This window comes from Gallus gallus, chromosome 5 (assembly GCF_016699485.2).
Source record: "Gallus gallus isolate bGalGal1 chromosome 5, bGalGal1.mat.broiler.GRCg7b, whole genome shotgun sequence".
Lineage (NCBI taxonomy): Eukaryota > Metazoa > Chordata > Aves > Galliformes > Phasianidae > Gallus > Gallus gallus.
In genome coordinates, this window is record NC_052536.1 from 27,517,115 (window position 1) to 27,538,046 (window position 20,932).

The window sequence follows — 20,932 nt, forward strand, 5'->3', positions numbered from 1 at the left end:
TGGCAGAACCACCAGCTTTGCTCCTGGAAATGCATCTGGAGCTTTGGGATATCATATAATCAACACGTGCTGTGAGACACCTGCTCCAGTTTTGGCTTGTGGCACCCTATTTGCACTGACATCGATGCTGTAATCACCAAACCATCAGCCATTACTCAGAAGTGACACCCTGCAGGCACGTAGTTCAGGAACTAGAGATGTGTTGTTTCTCTTCATGTCCCCACTTACTCATTCTGCTGTTCTCCCAGCTCTAATCAGCAGCAGCCTCCAATCTGAGTTTCTCCTCCCTGGTCTTCCTCGCTGCAAGGGCAGAGCTCATCTGCAAAGGACAGTGAAACAATGTACCTCTTGCCTCATTCCGCTCTGGTTACTTGCAGCTTGCCCCTCTGCAGGTGACCAAGGAAAACTTGACTGAGAGTTGTCACAGTAAAAGCCATTCAGGGTAGCATTAAGGTTTGCAGCAGGTTTTAGCAGCCCCTTTCACCTCGGTGTAACATCAGCAACTCATATAAACTTGTTTCTTTCGACATTAGCATCCCTTCACAGCCACAGACTCCAGTACAATGACATATCATAAGCAACTACCATGTGGGGCACTGGGTAGGCACACAGGCACAGACCAAGCATTTTTTCCCCTTCCAAATGATTTCTTTTTGGACTTCAGAATTTCTAGAGACTGTACAGGTTTGGTGTCAGTCGTAATAGAGTTGACAAAGCATTTCTCTTAGTCCAAAATTCACTGCAAGGGCTGCTAGCCTCTGCACACCTTAGCCAAGAGGCAAAAACATTGTGACAAGAAAGGAGAGCACTCTGCAGCTCTGCCTGGAGGGACACCTGGGTAAGGCTTACATGCATCAGCAGAACGGTTCAATCTGTAAGCTGGAGCAATAAATAAACGACAGCTCATCACCTCCTTGCCGCAGTACTCACCCCTAATGAGTCTCATCGAAATGCTGATGGGAAAGGAGTTTTTTCCTTAAATTAAAGAACTCTCCGCAGCCATCATCAGGAAGCCTGCAGCACCACAGCTCCTCAGTACTGAAGCTCTCTATGGTAACTTTTGTCACATAAATGCACTCAAAGCACTTCCTCCTTCCTCCCAGCTTCATAAGGATTTATACCAGACTGCAGAGGTTGTATCCAATTACACAGAAAAACGTTTTGATTAAATACACTAAAAGTATCTTGTCTTGCAAATTAAGCCTGCATAAAGAGATGAGACTTCTTTCCTAGCCACAAGTCCTATGAGCTACCAGAAGAATAACAGCAAACAATCAGCTGAGATGCTGCTTATTGCCTGAGTGACACACAGCTCAACCACAGCAACTGTTAGTCATGGGATCATCGATAAACCTATAGATAGCAACCACAGGAGGAAAAAGAATCCTTTTGCTGTTGAAGTACTACTAAATCCTATCAAGGGTACTGCTTAAATGGATGCGTGAAGATTCTTTGCTTCCAGAATAAATACTTCCCTCATCCCCTGACAGCGCCATTCCCCTTCCTCTGAAATTGGATGTCTAAAAGCCAGTCCTTCTTACAGGGCAGCTGGAGAGTACAGACAGCAAGAATACTTAGATTCCAAGTCAAGTCAGAATCTTAATCTTATTTCTAAAGGCTATTACAAGAAAGACATTCCCAATACAAGAGATGGACATACTGGAGAGCATCCAGAAAAGGGTCTCTAGATGGAAAAGGAACTAGAGCACATTTCCTATGGGGAAATGCTGAGAGCTGGGACTGTTAGGCCTGGAGAAGGCTCAGCAGTGATCTCATCTGTGTACATAATACACATCCTTTTTCACTGCACAGGTGATGGAGCAGTGACACAGGCTGCCCAGAGGTTCTGGGGTCTCCTCCTTGGAGACATTCAGAAGCCATCTAGACGTGGACCTAGGCAGCCTGCTCTGGGTGTCCCTGCTGCAGCAGGGGTTGAGCCCATTGGACCCAGAGGGCCCTGCCAGCTCCCCTATTCTGCCCTCAGTGCCCTCAGTGGCATTTAATCAGTGCCTTCCCACTGCGTGTTAACCAACTCAGCACACTACCAGTTACCCTCCATGCTATCAGGAGGTGAAGTCAGACCATTACCTATCTGCCAGCTACCGAAGGGGTGGCCTCACACTATAGATAGCTTTAAGCTATTAGCATTTCCTGGACTTTTATCACCCAAGGTCAAATGACAACAGTTTCAGACCACTTCCTTGTGTAACCTGCTATGCCAGGGCCCTGTGCAGAGCTCTGAAACAACTATGCAGGTGTTTCCTTTGGAACCACCTTGTGACTGGCATTCAAATTCCTATTTACTCCTCAGCTGCTTCAAGAATCCAAACCATGATTCTCAGCTTTGCACTAAATCCTGATGGTAGCCATAGCATGCAACTCCCAAAAAGCTGCAGCACATAACATGCAGATGACTGCATTTTAGTGTATCTTTTAAGAAAACCTGCAAATGCTCATAATACACTCTGAAATGTCCTGTTGTGGTGGGTGAAGATTGTTCTGCTTTTTTTCTTTTTTGCTCAGATAAAATTAATTATTCTCCAATCTCCTGTCCAAACACCCCTTAAAAACACTTAAAAGTGAATTAGCAACTACTCTTTGGAACTCAAAAACATGTCATAAGCAAATAAAACCCTTCCAGAGAAATTCAGAAGCCTGAAAACGACATTTTTTTTCTTTGCAGAAAGAACCAAATCAGCTCTCAGCTACAATGACCATCAGTTAATGGTGTTAAAATGGTAGGGTTAAAAAGAAGGTTTAGGGAGCTGTGGCTTAACACCGGCTTGGATTTCATTGCACACAGCAGGAAGAAGATAGGTTGCCTTCAGGAAAACCCATGTCAGTATTGACACGTAACTGCAATAGTGAAGAGCCATGAGCAGGACCACAGCAGGATCCTGCGGCAGTCACACAGTATGCTGAGATGTGAGAAGGGGTCTGACGAGCAAGACGGCATGAAAGACAGAACAGGCAGAAACATTTCATTAAGCTTTTCCTCCTGTCGCAGAAGCAAAAGGCAGGGTATGGTTTAGCACACGTACTTGAAGCTGACTTCTCACCCAAATCACACACTCATTTGGGAGAGGCTGCTCTGCTACCAAGTCTGCAGAAGAAAGGAGTGACTTAGCATTTGCATCTTGGGCTGGGGGCTGATCGTTTTCATTCCGTCCTGTGCTCTCAGTTTTCTTTAGCCCTAGCACGTCCTCATCGGCAGTCTTGATTCAGCCATCACCCTCTGACCCTCCTAACATGGAAGGTCTCTGCCTTGTAAGCATCACATTTTCCAGGAAGAGAGCTTCAGAGCAACGCCAGCTCCTAAACACTCTGCGGGAGACAGAAGTTGTCAAATGCCCCTCTTAAGCAGAGCTGTCAAATCACGTCTGTATTTATGCCTCTGAAGTCACTCACTCCATGTCTAAATCGACATGCCAGACTGCCTCCCAACATGCAGTCAGTTTCACGCTTCAGATTTCCAAGTGGTGCTCACATATTACGAAGGGAAGCTGCAAACACAATTACACAAAAATAAATGGCGTTGTCTGCAATGCCTGCAATCCCATTTAAGACTGTCACTTCTCTTTGCAGGAGCTGTCACAAAATCCCACTATGGTAAATGAAAAGCCAACTCTGAAGCACTGCACCTAGTAAAAATTTAATATAATAAAACAAATTGAAAACTGCAACATTATTTTATAACCATTCACAATTAAAGTGGAAAAATTATAAGGCAGCCATTCATGGAATGATTTTGTGTACAAATGGTTTGAAAAAAGAGACATTAAAATTACAGTTCCATACAAGGAGTCAGGTAAACAGCAATGACCACGCCATGTTCTTCCCTTAGCCAAGGCTGCTAAGAGATGTAAGAAAATCAGAGAAAAATGATTTTTTTTCTTCTTTAAAAGAAGTCTGAATTGAACAGGAATCCAAAACTCAAATTTTCCCACCACAACACAACCACTTCTCCTCCCACCCCAAAAGAACAATCACGTCCTCTTCCCCCAAAGTCCCACGCCAAGCAGCACAGAACAGGAAGAGAGCAGCAGCTACATTTATTCCACAGCATCTGTTACTCCGCATAAAGCTGGTAACCACACCGACACCTGCTACTGTCAAAGGCTCCTTGAAGACTCTGAACTAGCTCCTGAATAAACATAGTAGTTTTCCTGGGTCTCCTTAACATGCTTTTTCTTACACAATCCAGCTGGAATTGGTTCTTTGAAGTCAGAATTAACAGCAGGTTTTTGCATTCAGCTCCTGGCCATCTGACATCGCAGGGAATAATTATCAAAAGCTCCCATCTTGGTGTCACATCCTCACACAAATTAATGACAGAGCAGCTTCTGCATCTACCATCAGGTGCTGAAAACCTATTTCCCTTTTTTTTTTTAATACTGTGAACAATAAAATAATTAGAACAGTAAGGAAAGTACCCGAACGCACCGAGATGAAGAGAAGCACAGCTTTACTTCAGTTTCTACTGCCCATTAAGAAATCATTAACTGGAAAAAAGAAAAAAAAAACCCAACCCCAGCTGATGAGAAGATTATAGATTTCCTGGGGGGATTTGTAGAATAACAGGGGGGAAATGCCTGGCACTTGGTTAGTGCTGCCTGCTAGACCTACTGCCACCTACCTCACAGTAGAAACACAAACAGAGATGGCTATTACAGAGAGAGCAAAGAGGAATTTGCTTGCACCAAGGTCCCCTGAGGAGTAGAAAATGATACCAGATGGCCTTCACTACGTGCAGTACTGATTTACTGTGACAGATGGGAAGATAGGTAAAAACGGGGATATGATAAAATATGGTACTTCATTAACCCATTAAAATACTCTGCTTCAAGAAAATAATCTTCCATGTGGAACAGTTTGAAAAGGTTCAGTCACTTATGATTTTATATTCTCCCTATGACATAACCGGAAGTTTCCTCAGTCACCGCAGCTTCAGCTGTTTCAGTTTTTCTGTCATCAGAAAGATAACAGTTCAACACAAGAAATAGCAGAGGCAGCAAAAAGAAAACGCTTGCTTCTTCTAAACAGATAGGAAAAAAAATCACAATGGTCTCATATCACCTGAGTGCCAGAATGAAAACTGTGCTATCAGACTTCTTTGTGCCAATTTTAATTGTCAATGCTTTAATATAACAGCCCTCACCTACTGCTATAATCTGGCCAATAGTCCATGACTCTGAGTGGCTGTCCCAACACAAACTGGGAACATAACCTGAGGGATGGGGAAAAAGCAAAGATAACAGACTTTCTAACCAGTGGCACCTGCTACGCTCAGCATGCTGAAGGTTACATCAGCAGTGACAAGGCTGGCTGATAAATCCTCATCAACACACACTGATCCCTAAAAGGTATTATCCATAGCCCCTAAACCATCAGAACAAGGCTGAAGGGAAGCAGTATCAGGATGCTGACGGAATGAGTGGAGTTGGATGCGTGCACAAATGACAGAGGATAAAATGAGGCTCTGCATAAAAAAAAGAGGTAAGAGTAACAGCAGAGTTGTTTTTTGCTTTTTGTCACTTGGATTCCAGATGTAGTGTTTTCAATGTGAAGGTTGCTGGACTGGCATCTGAGAGAAATTCAAGGCTCTCCTAGAACACTGCAAAGGTGAACGGATTCCCCACAGCCTGGTGCAAATCAGCATCATCCAGCAGGAATCAACACTCATGTAAATTCATCAGGCTCATTACGATTTGCTCTTTGCATCAGTTTTCAAGAGAACTCCCTCCTCCATTATGAATGGTTTCAGGGCTAGTGAGAGAAAAAGACTCAACTTGTGTATTCAGACAGATAGGCTACACTTGTAGAAATGCTGTTCTGCAACACGTAAGCATCTGTTACCACATCATTATTTCCTGATTTGTTACAGACGTCGAAGCTTTCCAGCTTCTGGAAACAGTTCAGTTACGTGGGAGAATTAAGAAAGGTAAAATAGCGAGATCATAAAGAAAGAAGGTAATGAAGGAGAAATAAGGAAAAACACTGGGAGCTCTGGTGTAAATATCCCTGTATTACCATTCACATCACTTGCAGTAGCCTCTGTCACTGAACTTTTTAACAGGTAACTTACTAATAAGTCACCAGCTGCATATATATGTTGTAAAAAATGCTTTAAGTATGTAGATCTCATCCACACCACTAATTTCACAGTCCTAAATCAGAAAAAAAATAATAACTTTTGAAGGTCTCGTGTCAGAAATGCTTGTTTGGGTCTGATAAATCAATTCTATCTTAAAAATAGTATCTTGTGGAAGAAGGTAAGTTCTGGTTATTTTGCAACTACTTTCAAATCATCCTCCTGTAAAATACACAAATGAATAAGTACTCGAGGGGATCATCACCAGGTACAAATCCAGAACACACTCAGGTTGTTACGAAGCCAACAGAGAGAGCAACCACTACTCCAAGAGCCAGGACATAACCATTACTGACCTGGCAGACAATTAGGAAAATGACAAAATGTAAAGAAGTTAAGAGGCACGATGGCCTGTGTAGTATAAGCAATAAATGGCATGAAAGAGACACGGCCATTCAAACTGAAACAATAAGCACTTCAGGAAAAATATTTCAAGCCTTGAAAATCCATATAAAAAAACTATTTGGCAATGTTATCTTTAAAAAGTGCAGAAAAAGTAGAGCTTAATAAGGGTACAGCATTAAAAAGTTTGCCCCTAAAGAGTTGAGTCTGTGCACATCAAGCGTTCCTGACTTTTCAATGCACTACAGTTACTGAAGTATAATATAATTTGCATAAGATAAAAGGTGCCTGACAAAAAAACAACAAACAATGCTGTGCCTTGGAAAGGGATGATCTTTTAGCACCCATTTGCAATGAGAGGCATCAGCAGTTGGCAAAAACTCCTCAAGTAGTTTCACCAGACTAATGATCATCAGTAAGAGGTGAATGCAAGATTCCCAAAGGAAAAGCAAAATACCTAACAGGGCCATTGAAAACCCACCAGGTTTTGCTCGTCTGTTTGTTCTTTTTGTTTGTTTAGAACTGCTTCAGAAACACTTTGTACTCTATCATAACATAAATATTTACCTATAGATCTTATTACGTTAGCCTTAGTATATTTTATTTAATGGAAAAAAACAACAAAAGAAAACAACACGTGCCCCCACTGATGTCAGTGGTTCAGACTCTTGAAAGTGAGCCAGTAAAGTTCTCTGGTCCCTCATCAGCTATTTCCATCAGATTTCTACTCCCCAGAGTCCAGAAGAGCTTGATTCCAAAGGACAATACGGATCTCTCTCACAAGTAGCAGTAGTGTAATCACAGAACCAAATTCTCAATACCTGCTAATGTTTTTGGTGCCTATGCTTTACAAGTCAGAAGAAAACATTGCCTGTTTCAAACTTATTAACAACTGTATGAACAACCAAAGCGACACCCTCCTTGCTTCTACTCTTTATCTTAAATAATTGAATACACTGAAAAATTTGTTCTTTCTTAGCCTGTTGATTTCCTACTCTAACATTACACCTTCTCTATAGTACTTCTTTCCTAACAATGACACCTGTTACAACAGCACCGTTGTCCAGAATTCTGAGTGTAACCCACTCCTGTAATACAATTAATGATGAACGTTACAAGAACCATTTGCATTGTCAAGACAACATGGATTCAGTGGGGGAGAGTCCCTTTCTTCATTCGTAAGACTTCAACCTCTCAAGAGGCAGCCATTCTTTGTTTATCTTCTCAGCTGTGAAAGCTCAATTGCAGGATGCTTTGGTGATTGCAATTTCATTATGAGTCACTACATTCTTCCCCACTCAACTTTCTTAAACTCCAAATTCCATCTTCCCTGAGAATAGGGCCATAAGTAACAACTAAAATAGCAAATGTCTTCAGAAAAGTTACACAGAATTTATGTCCGGCTGCCAAAGTACCTTTTGCTATACTAAAAATTTTCCCAGTAATCCTTATTTTGCAATCAAGGTTCCCTCTGAACTCCATAAAGTAGATGGGATGGACGATGAATAAGACAGACAATGATAAAAGGAGCAGCTGACATTTACTGCTCATGTCAGATCAAGGAGAAGACCGGTGAAATTTGAGCTTTTAGTGATGGTGTCCAATGGACAAAACTAGAGGAATAAGGCATCCTAAGACCAGGGCTGCCACCTCCAGACGGCTGAGTCCTTTTCCTCCAGTTGATTCAGGTCTGTGGCTATGCGCGATTCCTCCTACTTCTGGGAGGACATGAACTGTGGCAACGTAAAGAAAGGTCCCAGCAGAAAAAAGCATAGCAACTCCGGTGGCATTGACTTCTGAAAGGGCTTCTTTGCTGCTCTGTGGAATTGAAATAAAAACACAAAGAGAAGAAAAAATACAAAGCAGGATAAGCAGAATTTCTTCAATCAATAATAAAGAAATCCTACAAAGGTCCAGACACAGAGGATTTTTACCAACTTTAAACTGTTATCGCTGTGAGTGAATTGAAGTGTTGCTTAACGTCTTGCACCTCACATGTGGCAAATGGAATTGTAATGTTGATGAGGGACAAAGTGTGTCTTGAAAAATGTAAGGTTCAGACTGCAAAGCCATGAAACTGAGGAACGACACTCAGAACTCACTCTCCTTCTTAACAGAGTTCAAATAAAATGTTATCCTTTAAATATCTGCAGGTGGTGAGAGTAGGAATTGCTAGATTTAAGCCCAAATAATCATTCTCTCAATATTTCATTTAGACGTGCAAATGAACAATAAAAACCTTTCCAGAATTTCCATACAAACTGCACAAACAAATGCACCCCCTGGATCAAAAAACACACAAAAAACCCAACCAGCATCTATTCATATTAGGATTAAGATCTCGTTATGCCATCATTAATTGTAACGAAATGCAAAACTGATCACATGATTTTCAAAATGCTTCTTAAATAGTCTCCAACTCAAGTGTAATGCTAGTTCTTTGGTACACTCTCAGGCTACTTTTCCAAGGAGAAGAAATGCATCTTCTACCCCAGCCTTTATGTCTTATCAATTCTCTGTCCATTCTGAAGTGCAGAATGCGAAACCAACATCAGAAGAGTGCTCAAACACCATTCTCATTTCTATTTACAAACCCTTTCTGGTACTTCCTGTGCTGCAGTACCAGCTAGAACTTCGTTCCAGCAAGTAAAGGATTTACTTAATCTTTTCTCTCATACTTTGAGTTTTATGAGACAACATTTTTATTTATGACATAGCTTCATAGCACGTCACCAGGACAGCCTACAGAAGTATCTGTAGGATACAGCAGTATCACAGAAAACGCAAGAAGGAGCAGAAACATTTAATTTGGAGAGAGAGGCCCATTTCACAGACATGAGCTGTACGTAATGAAGAGAAGACTATGCTTTTAGGAGTATGAAAGGCAAAAGGGCTGTTCTAGCAAAAAGGATTCAGCTTCCAACATGTTGAAAAAGCCTTTGTACTTAAAACAGACAATTCTAGCATGACGGGAGAAACTAGCAAAGATTATTTTCTACCTGCATATTTAAATGAGAATACATGCAGCAACACTGAAAATGATTGAACTATGCAGTCACCAGATATAGCGTGTTATACAAGTAAATGTGCTGAGTTGCCAAGCACAACACGCAGAGGGAAAGAAAAGACAAATCAGTCTTCTAAAAAACAACCAACCAACCAAACTATATATAGGAAATGTATCTTTGGTTCTGATTGAATGCAAATTTTGTTTGCTTGTTTCCTATCCTTATATTGCTACCTTTTTATCTATTAAAAATAAAGAACACTACTGCTGAATTCTTCAGGCAATTCAGAATTGTGTTTTATGAACTTTATCTGATGTTCATTTCCCCTGACTTTACCACTAATACACATTTTGGGCAGAACAGAATCACAGACCTACCTTGCTTAGCCCTAAGTATGTCACCATGGACATAACAGGTGCTGCCAATGCAAAGACCAGCAAGTGTTTTCTAATTCGATTCCGTTCCAACCCAGCATGCATCAGGAAGGAAACCAGGCCAAAGGCAGCTGGTGCCTGCAGAAACAGAATAAAACAATTACTTGCTAGTAATACAACCCCTTCTAAAATTACCTGAAAGACAGTATTAGGACTTAGTTGAAATATGACTCACTCCACTGAAATGCACTGAATTGGAAGAAATTCAGGGAAAGAATGTATACTTTCAGTTAACTCAAATCAATTGAATTCTACATAACATCCCATCTTAAAAATGTTCGTTGTAATGGAAACTCATATTCTCCCTATCATTCAAACAAGCCACAACCTACAACCTATTTACTACAACACCAATGAATGAAAACTAAAACAAAACACACAAATATATTTAATTCTTCAGAGAAAAGGAAATAGGAGTTGTGAACTACAAAATGCTGTCCCCTCTTAAGAAACTGATGTCCTAGCTGTGTTACGACACATCCCTTTTGTGGTAGTAACACATTTCAGAAAGTTCACACAGAAAAAATTAATGGAATGATCTCCAACTGCAGACTTACAGATATGGATTGCTCTACCCACACTGTCAATTATTTCTTTACGTAAAGAAGGGACAGAAGCAGGAGTTGAGACTGTTCTTGTGTGATTCTAGAACAAGTACTGTAGCCACCATGCAGTGTTATTCTATTAGTGCAATACTAGGAAAGGTACAGAAAGAGTAGTATATTTGTGTAGTCACAAGGATTAATATGTTTGTTCAGATTTGACTAGTTGCTATAATCTCTGTATTTCCATTAACTCCTGTAATTTCTTTTTTCCATCTGGTCTTACGCACTCGTAGATGGTTGGTTTCTGTAGCTAGAACAGAAAAAATCTACAATTAACACTAAGGGAAAAAGACTCCCAAAGAAAGATAGCTATCAGCTTCCAAGTGAACAAAGACTCAAATGCTCTTCTGGTTTGTTCATCATTCAATTGCATATCAACAACAACAACCTCTTTTGCCTTTTATGTGCTAGCACACAGCTTCTTATCCACAAGTCCACAAAAGATAGACCCACTCAATACCAACTATTTCTTGATATATTTCATGGGATTAATTTTCTTCCAAAATGGTGCAATTGCACAATTGAAGAAGACAGAGACTTTGAATGTTAGGAATAACGAAAGCAAAATTTCACTTGGCACTAGCCAGAAAGTAAGCCTCACAGGAAGATGCAGAGCTTAGCACTACCTCTGAAGTGCGTTGCATAAAGAACCGTTTATTGCAGAAATAGTGAATGAAGGACATTCTAGATTGGAATTTCCTAACATTTGGGACACACAGTTGCGCAAGCAAGACTTTACACGAATGTATGACTAACTACTGCAGTATGTGTATGTGCTGCTGTAAGTCATACAACATCAGCACACATCTGGAACCTACATAGTCAATATATATTCCTGAGTAAACACTAAGAAAAGAAAGCTCTCCTTTTAAACATCATTTTCTCATGACAAAATTGTTTATGAGTTTTTTCCTGCAGATATGACTGATGTTCAAGCTGCTTCAATAACAGAGGTTAACCAGAAGCTTTCTTCAGTATTCCAATATTAAGTAGGCTCAGAAGACTAACCCTGCAAACTGTAAAACCTTTCATTACATAAATATCCTTTCCATTTTCTGAGCCATAGAGGCAATAAATAAATAAATAAAAAATAGAAACACCACCAACAAAAAAACAAACCCTAAAACCTGCGTGATGAGCATAAAACCACATTCTCTCCTTGAATACACTAGCACATACTCCCATGGTCAACCTCCAGAACTTCGAGTGCATCTCTTACAGCAGTAAGAATTCTTTAGATGTAGCAGGAAAATGAAAAACAAGCAGCACACAAACCCTGACACCACCACCAAAAGCACTAGCTTCAAAAAAAAATTTGCTTCAGAAAACATAACGTCATGCTGACACATTTCTTAAAGAGCTGCTCTTCTCACATCGCTTATGAGAGACAGTCCTGTTAGCCATTGCAGACAATGCAGGCAGTACCAAGTATCAATTCCTTCTCATTCAGACTTAGCATCCATCATTTGCTATTCTGTCATACATCATGGTCATGTGTTTTGGTCCTTGAAATTGTATTACTAATCTGTTCATTTACAGATTACATCACTAAGGACACTTAAGAACTTGAGTATTTTCCGTATACTTTAACTTGTCTTCTAAAGAACAAAGTACATGGGATCTTGATGTTGGCTTACCTTGTGCAGCATAATTGCAACAAACACTATCAACTGGACACTAGTCTGAGAAGTAGAAGCTGCTGCACCCAATGCAACACCATCAGCTGAAAGAATAAGAATTCCTGAATTACTCCTTCATGTAAGTTTCAGCTTTTCCCCATGCTGGTTGGCAGTAGAAAACATTTGAAAAGTCTTGTTATTCCAAACTCTATCAACATAAATAGCCCCACACATCATTCACTCCCCACTGCCTCTTTAGGCACAATTTCAGGATTTCAGGCAGCAGCTCTCATTTACTCAAAATGATAAAAGGTACATTGAGAATCCATTCAATACTGACACAGTCTGTCAAATTAGAATCAGGCAACAAGTTTCCTAGTTTTAGTTTTCTGTCTAAAAGCATCTTCCTCTCTAAATTAAACAAGCTGTTTCAGATTCTAAACATTAAAAGAGCATTAAATGCTACTATTTCAATTTACATTTAAATATTACTTTTTTATCATTTAACAAATAGGAAATAGGAAATGGATACTATATTAATCCTTCACATATACTCTCATCAGTGAAATGTAACATTTGGATAAACATTTTAGAACATCTGCACAGTAATTCTTGGCAGAAAAGAATAAAAAGCATGTTTATATTACATATATAATGAATAACTACAACATCAGCATGGGTTATACACAACACTTTCAATCCCTGCAAGTCAACATATATGTTTCAGTTAAATATTTGAGCTCTACTCTATAAACTCCTTTCTCTTCACGAGATCATCCTGAGTTTATTTTGGTGATTTTTGTGTTTTGTTTGTTTGTGTGTGTTTGTTTTTTAATATTTGCCAGTTCAGCTGACAAACAAACCTAAAAATGTGTCATACTACATATCAAACGTTTAAGCATATGTTAAAATACAGCAGATAAAGAAGTCAGCAAAGAATTGCACAGGCGGGAATTAAGCACCACATGAGATTATAGATGGGAAAAATAAAGGAGAGAAAACACAGCACTCGAATACAATTCCATGAAACATTCTGAGAATTAGAGTATGTTTTCTCAGTCAGTTTTGGTGGGGAATGTTGTTTTTTTGATGTTGGTATAAAACACTCCATCTTCAAAACCAGAACACATATATTTCTATCACACCTAAAGACAAACTACATAGCAATTGAAGTCGCCCTTGAGTTTTCACAATAGGTCCCACATTACCTGCAGCATGGACCACTAATCCCAGCGTTGTGGTGATTTTGGAATTGCCTGATCTAGCAGCTTCTGGATCTGAAAGAGTCATGAAGAAAGCAAAGGTGAAAGAACAAACACACAGATTAAGCTGGAAGAAAAAAATCTAAATATTATTATACATCTCTACCAGTGATAAACAGCTTAGAAAGTTGCATTTAAAACTATCAGCTTTTGTATTTCTGCATTAAATTTAAATCTCTTTCTTCGTAATGTGCATCTCTAACACAGACCACAGTCAATTTTCTCCTGCTATTTGCTCTGATGAGAGACACAAAAAAGGGTCACAATCTGTACAAACCACAGATTTTTCTGGCAGAATTCTTTTGGAAAGCCAAAAACTAAATGGGTTATACTGCAAAACAGACAATAACAAGCGTAAAACCACTCTCCTCCCTCATACATGCTCGCACAGTTATTTTACATTAATGAAGCACACTATCAAATTCCAAAACAGATTTCCAGCACAAACATTTCTAACAGATCCTGCTCTAAGTTCAGACAGCACCTACTGAAATTCTGGATGTGACTGGTCAAATTAAATCCCAGTAGCATTCATGAAATTGCACCTTACTGATTAAAATTAATGAGCAAGCTTAACTGAAGGGTTTCTTTACTCACCATCTGTTGAGTGCACATGAGAGCTGCCTATCTGGTCAACCAGAAGCATGAAGACAAAGCCAAGGACAAGCGAAACACCAATGTATGCGTGCAACCTGGAATGGTCATGGCCATACTCATGTACAACAGCGATTTCGGCGACCTTCTCAGACTCCATCACATGCTGCATCTCATTTGCTGGGTGATGCTTCCCTGCAGCAGGCAAACGAACAGGTTAGGAGACAGCGGACTAACACGAGGCAATCACTTTCTTCCTCCTTTGCTCAGTGTTCCTCATGCATTCTTAGACAGTGCACAGAAGTCACTGCTTCACGGTTTTCTTAGCTCAGTTTCCTAGGAAAGCACCCATTTATCTGGTTTAACAAAGTTCTCAGTTTCCAGATGATGCAAGTGAAGAATTCCTTCTTCTATCAACTATCAGAAACACACTGTTAGAAAGGTACAAGCAAAGATGAGGAATAAAGAATTTTCAGTTAAGTCCCCAACTACTGCATAGCACACAGCACACATTCAATTTCTCACTTTCAGACTCCATGCTCATCTGAATCATATATTCCTTCTAAACCCCTGCAAACTCTACTAGAGACATACCATCATGCTTGAAAGCCCTTTGGGTGATGCAGAACAGGAATTTCATGCTCCTTGGTGTGCCTTTTACAATAAATAATTGTACATCCATGGCAGGCAAGCCACTTTACACACTGTAAGTGCTATTCAAATGTTTCCAGTGGGGGAACAGACACAGTAAATCTACATTCACATCTGATATCTCAAAGCTAAGTCAGATGTTTGAATTGCATGCTATATTCCAAGGCCCTGAGTTCCCTATCATTCAGTACAAGATGCCTCTGTTCCAGAGCAGGGAAAATGGTTACAGCCCTATCTGTAAATCCCTTTAATGTTCTGATAGGAAACCATTTCTTCTTTTTGCTAGACCCAACGATCATATCATAATCTCTAATCATAATTATTTTTGTCCCTTCCCTACACTTAGGAAGTCTTTTAATCATATAAGCAACCTTCTGGTATTTACATGAGTGGTCTTAAGAAAAAAATATTTTAAAAACCCACTACTTTGATGATCCTACTTTTCTAGGAAAGATATCACATTCATTTTTGTAATTAAATCCGTAATGTGAATTTTGCTCCCCTGCAATATAAAAAGAAAAAAATCCCTTTATCTTCCTTAGTCAACAGGTGAAACCATCGTCTTAGGATTTGAGTTGTAAATGCAGCGAACTGGGGGAAATTACAAACAGGATGACAGAAAGCAGAACTATCAGAAGGAGATCATTCTCTTAATGCCACTTGTAAGTTCCTTTAAAGACAGAATCATTTTGTTCACAATACTAGGAGTTCTGAATTGAGCCTGAAGTCATCCACAGGAAAACGTTCTTGTTTACTAGATAAATATTACTGACATCCCCAATGCCTCCCTCCTGCCCCTCCCTATGCATATACTATAAAAATTGTAGCTCTAAACATCTGGATGTAGATATGAACACAAATATGCAGGTGTTCATATTAACTGCATTTACTATTAGTCGTATCATTAAAATAAAATCTATTTCACTTAGAATTAAAATGAAATGGAGAGCAAAGCCACAGCTACAGCTCATTAGAGACATCCTACACCACAGAGTGCAAATTACTGTACATAAAAGCATAATTGAGAGGTTTTCCACTTCTCAATATTGGATGATTTTATATATTCTGTTTATGTTAAATCTAAAAAAAAACAAAAAAATAGCAGAAGTTAACCATAGATTAAAGTAGATTGTTAAAAAAAAATTAAAAGGGTACTGAAACAAGAAAAATACAGTACCACAAGAAAAACAGTACTATAATTATCTCTCAGCTACAGATTAGGAACAATGACACATCAAACAACCGCCACGTTCTCTCTAGTCCTGACTCAAAAGGTCTTTCTCCTGCAACTGTTAAGTCACTGCCATTTACCTTCCAGCAAATTCCTGGTCCTGAACAAACTGAAGTCTCATGCATGGTAATCCAACAGCACAATGCTCCAAGCTAAAGCAAGATCTAAAGTGTACTGCAAACAAATTTAATTAGCCCCAGCTATTTAAAACAAAGCTATAACCTTAAAGCAAGGTCTATTGAAGATTTAGTGTATAAGATGTGCTTATGCCACCCAAGACTGGGCTAATTCCCAGAGAAGGAGGCACCTCCATGTAACCACAGTTGTCAGCTGATTGCCCCAAGGAAGCCTGATTCCAGCTTCAGGCCATTCTAACTGGCTTAGAACAGCATAGCCCAACAAAAAAACAAGCAGACTGCTGTGGGCAGCATGGCAACTGCCATTCAGTGGTTTTTCCTCTACACTTGTAAGGAGTTACGCATACTTAAAAGTTCTACAGTTTCATGGAGAAAACTTTTACAGTGGCAAGTACACGCAGATCTATAAAGCACTTCAAACAATTGCTGAAGTGAGTAGTGAACTAACCTACAAAGCAACAGCAAATAGCCCATAAGCTCTTCCTCCTCCAGAGGCATCCCTACACCTCTTCTCCAAGGTTTCAGTGAAAGTTTAACCCACACCATAATAAAAACATTACACATAACCTACTGTAACAGGCTGTGATTCCATGAGTGGTACAATACGACAGACCTGCAGATGGCTAAATTGCTCAACAAGAATCACCTGATCCACAGCTTGATGGTGCTTCTCTGTCAAGCCACCAGGAACACGCAGTTATTTTATCTACAGCAGTGATTTTATGCTGCATTTGCACCATACTGCTGTGAAACTCTCTGCCAATGCCATGTTAAAAGCCCTAAAAGCAGACCCTCGTAAGCCACAAAACTACAGTCTAGGTTATCTTCAACATGGCCATCTGCAGACACAGTTTTTGTTCTTACCCTCCAAAATGTCTTCATAAAGTGCATGTACTCCTTCCGGCACAATGACAGCCAAGGCAGTTCCACACAGCAGCCCAGCACCCAGAACAGTCACCAACTTTAATCTCTCCTGCAAGCAAGCACAAAACAAGTATCACCTTTAAGAAGGATGGTGCTTCCCTTACTCTCCATCATTAATAGAGTTGAAGGTGCACAAAACCTACTCCGGATTCTCCTTCAAGAGTGAACATATCCAGGGTCTGACACAAACAATTGAAATAAGAAATGAAAGAGGCAACCCATTAGAAAAGCAGTGTCAGAGAAGAAATGAAATGTCACACGTGAGAACAGCATGGATTGTTATTTTTGGCAGTAATGGTTATCTGGGGCTAATTCACCCCCTCAAACTGCAACATCTACAGAGACAAAGGAATATGGAGCATCTGAATTGGAGCACATTTGCAATTCCATATTTTATCTCCAGTCTGGTTTTGTTATCAAGTAGGTCCTTCCTACTAGAAATCACACTTAAACAGGCAGCTTCTCTAACGCCTCACCCAGGTATGGCATGGCAAATGACAAGTCATCTGTTCCCAAAATTGACAAAGGAAAATACAAAAATAAATAAATAAGTTACCTAATAAAAGTCAGAAAAGCAAGAGAGACAAAAACATATAAGCCTGTACAGATACAAACATGCTGGTCAAGTACGTCCAATTAACTGCTAAGTCAGCTATCTTTATACAAAGACAGAAAATGGCTAAGTTGGTTAGTTTTGCAAATTTGTAATTAAATCTTAAAATTATACAAATTTAATGCTTTTATCATATAGCAAGCAGAAGTAGCAGCTAGTTCACATTCCAGGATAAGTTTCTACAACATGTTTTTTATAATTAAAACAGCACAAAAGGTAGCTGTTTGCTTCTGTAAGGATTACCTCCCTGGTTATATTGTAATTTTGGACTAAACCAAACAAAGCAAAACCTTAGAGTTACTGCCCCTCCTTCCACTGCTGCTCCATTTGTCTACAGTCTGTTTTACTAACATAAGATTGGTCCACTCTTACTTCCTTGTGACTGCAACATTGACAGGCTAAAGTCAAAGTAACATACGGAAAATCCACTTCTATAAACATCTAATAGGCTCCAAAATATGACAACTTGCAGAGGTCACTTCTATTAATTTCCGCAATAGCCCATAACATACTGCATATTGTAATAGCAAACATTTTGATCCTTTTGATCCTCATAATAACCGGGTACCATATATTTGTGGCAGATCAATCACCTCCCACGCACAAGGAGATGTGTATCACCAAATACAAATGTTGACTACCAAAGTCCTGGAAACAAAGGTCAACATTCGAATGATGGGAAACAACTGGTAGCGTATTGCATTATGCCACATCTGTTTTCTCACCATGCTGTAGTGACACGTTGGTTAATCTCACCTAAAGAGGTGATGTTTGCCTTGAAAAAACAGGAGGTTCTTGAGAGAGGCACAGCTAGCTTTCTGAAAGCAAGCCAAATGGGACTGTAGGGAAACAAGTAGAGCATTACTGGGGAAAATTTGGGTAGCGATATGCAAGAGATGACCCACTGTTCCTGAAGTGGTTTTGCCAAATTATAGTGCCTCAAAGTGAGAACAAGATGCCTTTTATACTGCAACACTATAACCTCTCTTCTACACAGTATGTGTGCACGTCTGCGTTTGGATGTACGTGTAAAAGTACTGCCAAAAAACACCTGACGTACGGTGGTGCTACCGCTACTGCAAACAGAGCACTGCTTGAATTCAGACACCTGTGAATTTTAAAAATGTATGCACACACATGAGTTACTATTTCAAGAGAAATCTGCATCTCTTTTTCAGCATGAAATACTTCAAAATGGTGAATATGGTGATATTAAAACAGCAGCTTATTCATATAGGCAAAAGTCATCTAGTTTGATCTAAGAAATCAAATAAATTCTGTTCCACAATCACTTGTGTGTCTCTTGTTAAGAAGAGGAACAGAATAAACTGCTAAAAATACACAGAAAATCCTAAATTCCTCAATTTAGCCAGCTGTTCTGTATTTCTTGGTTTTAAATCTTTAAATCTTACTTGCACCTACAAAAACCTCACACCTGCTTTCAGCTTTAAGCAGTTTCACTCCAGTCAGCCCTCTGAGCTTCTTTTACTCAAGCAAGACTCCACCTGTTACAGGTGCACATCAAGAACTGTCAGAGTGTGGTTCCCGACCCAGCACTAGTCTAACAGAGTGCCTTTTTCTCTCACTGAGGTCACCTACACAACTTTCTGCAAACAACAGAAAACACACTCCAATTATTTCAGCCTAAAGTTGTCCATGTTACACAGGCTAAGCAATCACTTAAAAGATGAAAAGTACATCTTCTAATTAGGCATTTCCAAGACTAACTTGTGTGCACGTAAAACATCTGCAGGTATACCTCTTCTTTTTTAAACCAGTAAAGCACATGGAGCCTAAAAGGAACAAGTTTAAGGCCAGTGCAGAACCAAACTAAGAATTCCTAAGAGTTTATGATAACACAATTAACTTGTTTGTACACATGTGTAGTGCATACATACATGAGGAAACATAAATCCATCTATATAAAAAAAATTTAAGAACAGTATTACCACAACAGAGTCTGTTGTGATAGGATATGGGGAAATGGTTTCAAACCAAAAGAAAGGTGATATAGATTGGATATAAGAAGTTTTTTTACAGGAAGATTAGTGAAGCACTATAACAGGTTGCCCAGAGAGGTGGTGGATGTCCCATCCCTGCAGACACTCAAGGTCAGGCTGGACAGCACTCTGAGCAGCCTGATCTCATTGTAGATGCCCCTGCTCATTGCAAGAGAGTTGGGATAGATGACCTCTGAGGGTCCCTTCCAACTCAAACGATTATTTGATTCCATACCAGGCAGCAAATCTGCAAAAAGTCCTTCAGATGCTTCAGAGCAAAACTGAGTTCTGAGGACAAGAAGGTAGCTGTGCAGTCTTGAAGTTATGTAAGGCAATTTCTGTCAAACATCAAACAAAGCACCAGCAAAACAGAACCAGAGTAACGCTTACACAAAGATTTCAGATCATATTCTGACATCTCAATACATTTAGTGGACTACATTGTTAGCAAAATGAACAGACTTTCCTTCTGCACTGCTCATTTGATTGCCCCCAAAGCATCCACTACGCTGGTAATCACAAGACCAAAGAAAGTTCTGAGACACATGGGGCAGTAACACAACTTGAGCTGTAACCAAAGAGATAACAGTTTGCCTTGTCAGTAGCACAAAGTCCAAACTAAACTGTGAACCAAAACAAAGCGTTCTGAGAATGTTTTCTGAATTGCATATGGGCACCTCCTTTGAGTAGCCCACAGACACACCATGACTTAACGTGTGACCTCAGCGGTTCCTGAGGCAAACTGTACCCCTCCAGAGTGTCCAACGTGCGGTTGGGCGAAGCCCTCTTACCTCGGAGAAGTTCACGGCCAGGGGAATAATCCCCGCCACATAGCAGGCGACCAGCATGGCCAGGGACAGCAGGCAGATGGAACGGAAGTCATCCATTTCGCTGCTCTCTATCCGCTTCCTTAAAGTGAAATTCAACAGCGCCTGTCCCACCTCGGCCCTCACGCCTCAGCCCGTGCAGACGCCGAGGTCCCAGGAGGGGCTCTCAGCCATGGCTGCCTGTCCCGAGCCTCAGCCCCGCGAGCCCGGGGCCTCTCTGCCGTTGACAGCGCCGCGGGGGGACGAAGAACGGTCGACCGGGCCGGGATAGGGGCGGCCCTCACCTGAGACAGCGGGCAGGGCGGGAGGGCCTCGCTGTCCCCAGGGAGTGTGGGGAAGCGGCGAGCAGCGGGACAGCTGCTGGCAGGGGTAGGCCGCGGGGAGGCCACACAGTGCCACGGGCCCCACAGCTACCTCAGAGGCCAAGTGGCACCTCCGTCACCCCACGCTTCCCCTTCCGGGGCTCTACACCCTCCCCCACACGCGCCTCCCGGCTTCAAGATGACGGGCGAGGCGGGAAAGAGAGGCGCCCTC

At 40.5% G+C, this 20,932-nt stretch overlaps 2 protein-coding genes across 3 annotated transcripts in view; both read right to left on the reverse strand.

The window, feature by feature from the left end:
• PLEKHD1 (pleckstrin homology and coiled-coil domain containing D1) overlaps nucleotides 1–4,003 on the reverse strand; it is a 23,667-nt gene extending 19,664 nt beyond the window's left edge. Inside the window, exon 1 of the mRNA XM_046942624.1 lies at nucleotides 229–4,003. The gene's annotated coding sequence lies outside the window, so the exon portion shown is untranslated. The remainder of the gene's footprint in view (nucleotides 1–228) is intronic.
• The window catches only part of SLC39A9 (solute carrier family 39 member 9), a 17,952-nt gene continuing 656 nt past the window's right edge, over nucleotides 3,637–20,932 (reverse strand). The window contains exons 2-8 of one of the 2 annotated variants that reach the window (XM_046941715.1): nucleotides 20,363–20,480; nucleotides 16,899–17,007; nucleotides 14,019–14,210; nucleotides 13,368–13,436; nucleotides 12,178–12,263; nucleotides 9,879–10,013; nucleotides 3,637–8,311 (exon numbers count right to left, since the gene is read on the reverse strand). In XM_046941715.1, coding sequence (XP_046797671.1) covers nucleotides 8,081–8,311; nucleotides 9,879–10,013; nucleotides 12,178–12,263; nucleotides 13,368–13,436; nucleotides 14,019–14,210; nucleotides 16,899–17,007; nucleotides 20,363–20,480 — 940 coding nt within the window. In that variant the 3' untranslated portion in view covers nucleotides 3,637–8,080. Of the gene's footprint in view, nucleotides 8,312–9,878; nucleotides 10,014–12,177; nucleotides 12,264–13,367; nucleotides 13,437–14,018; nucleotides 14,211–16,898; nucleotides 17,008–20,362; nucleotides 20,844–20,932 lie in introns of those variants that run through there. The other variant, NM_001007933.2, reaches the window with a different exon arrangement.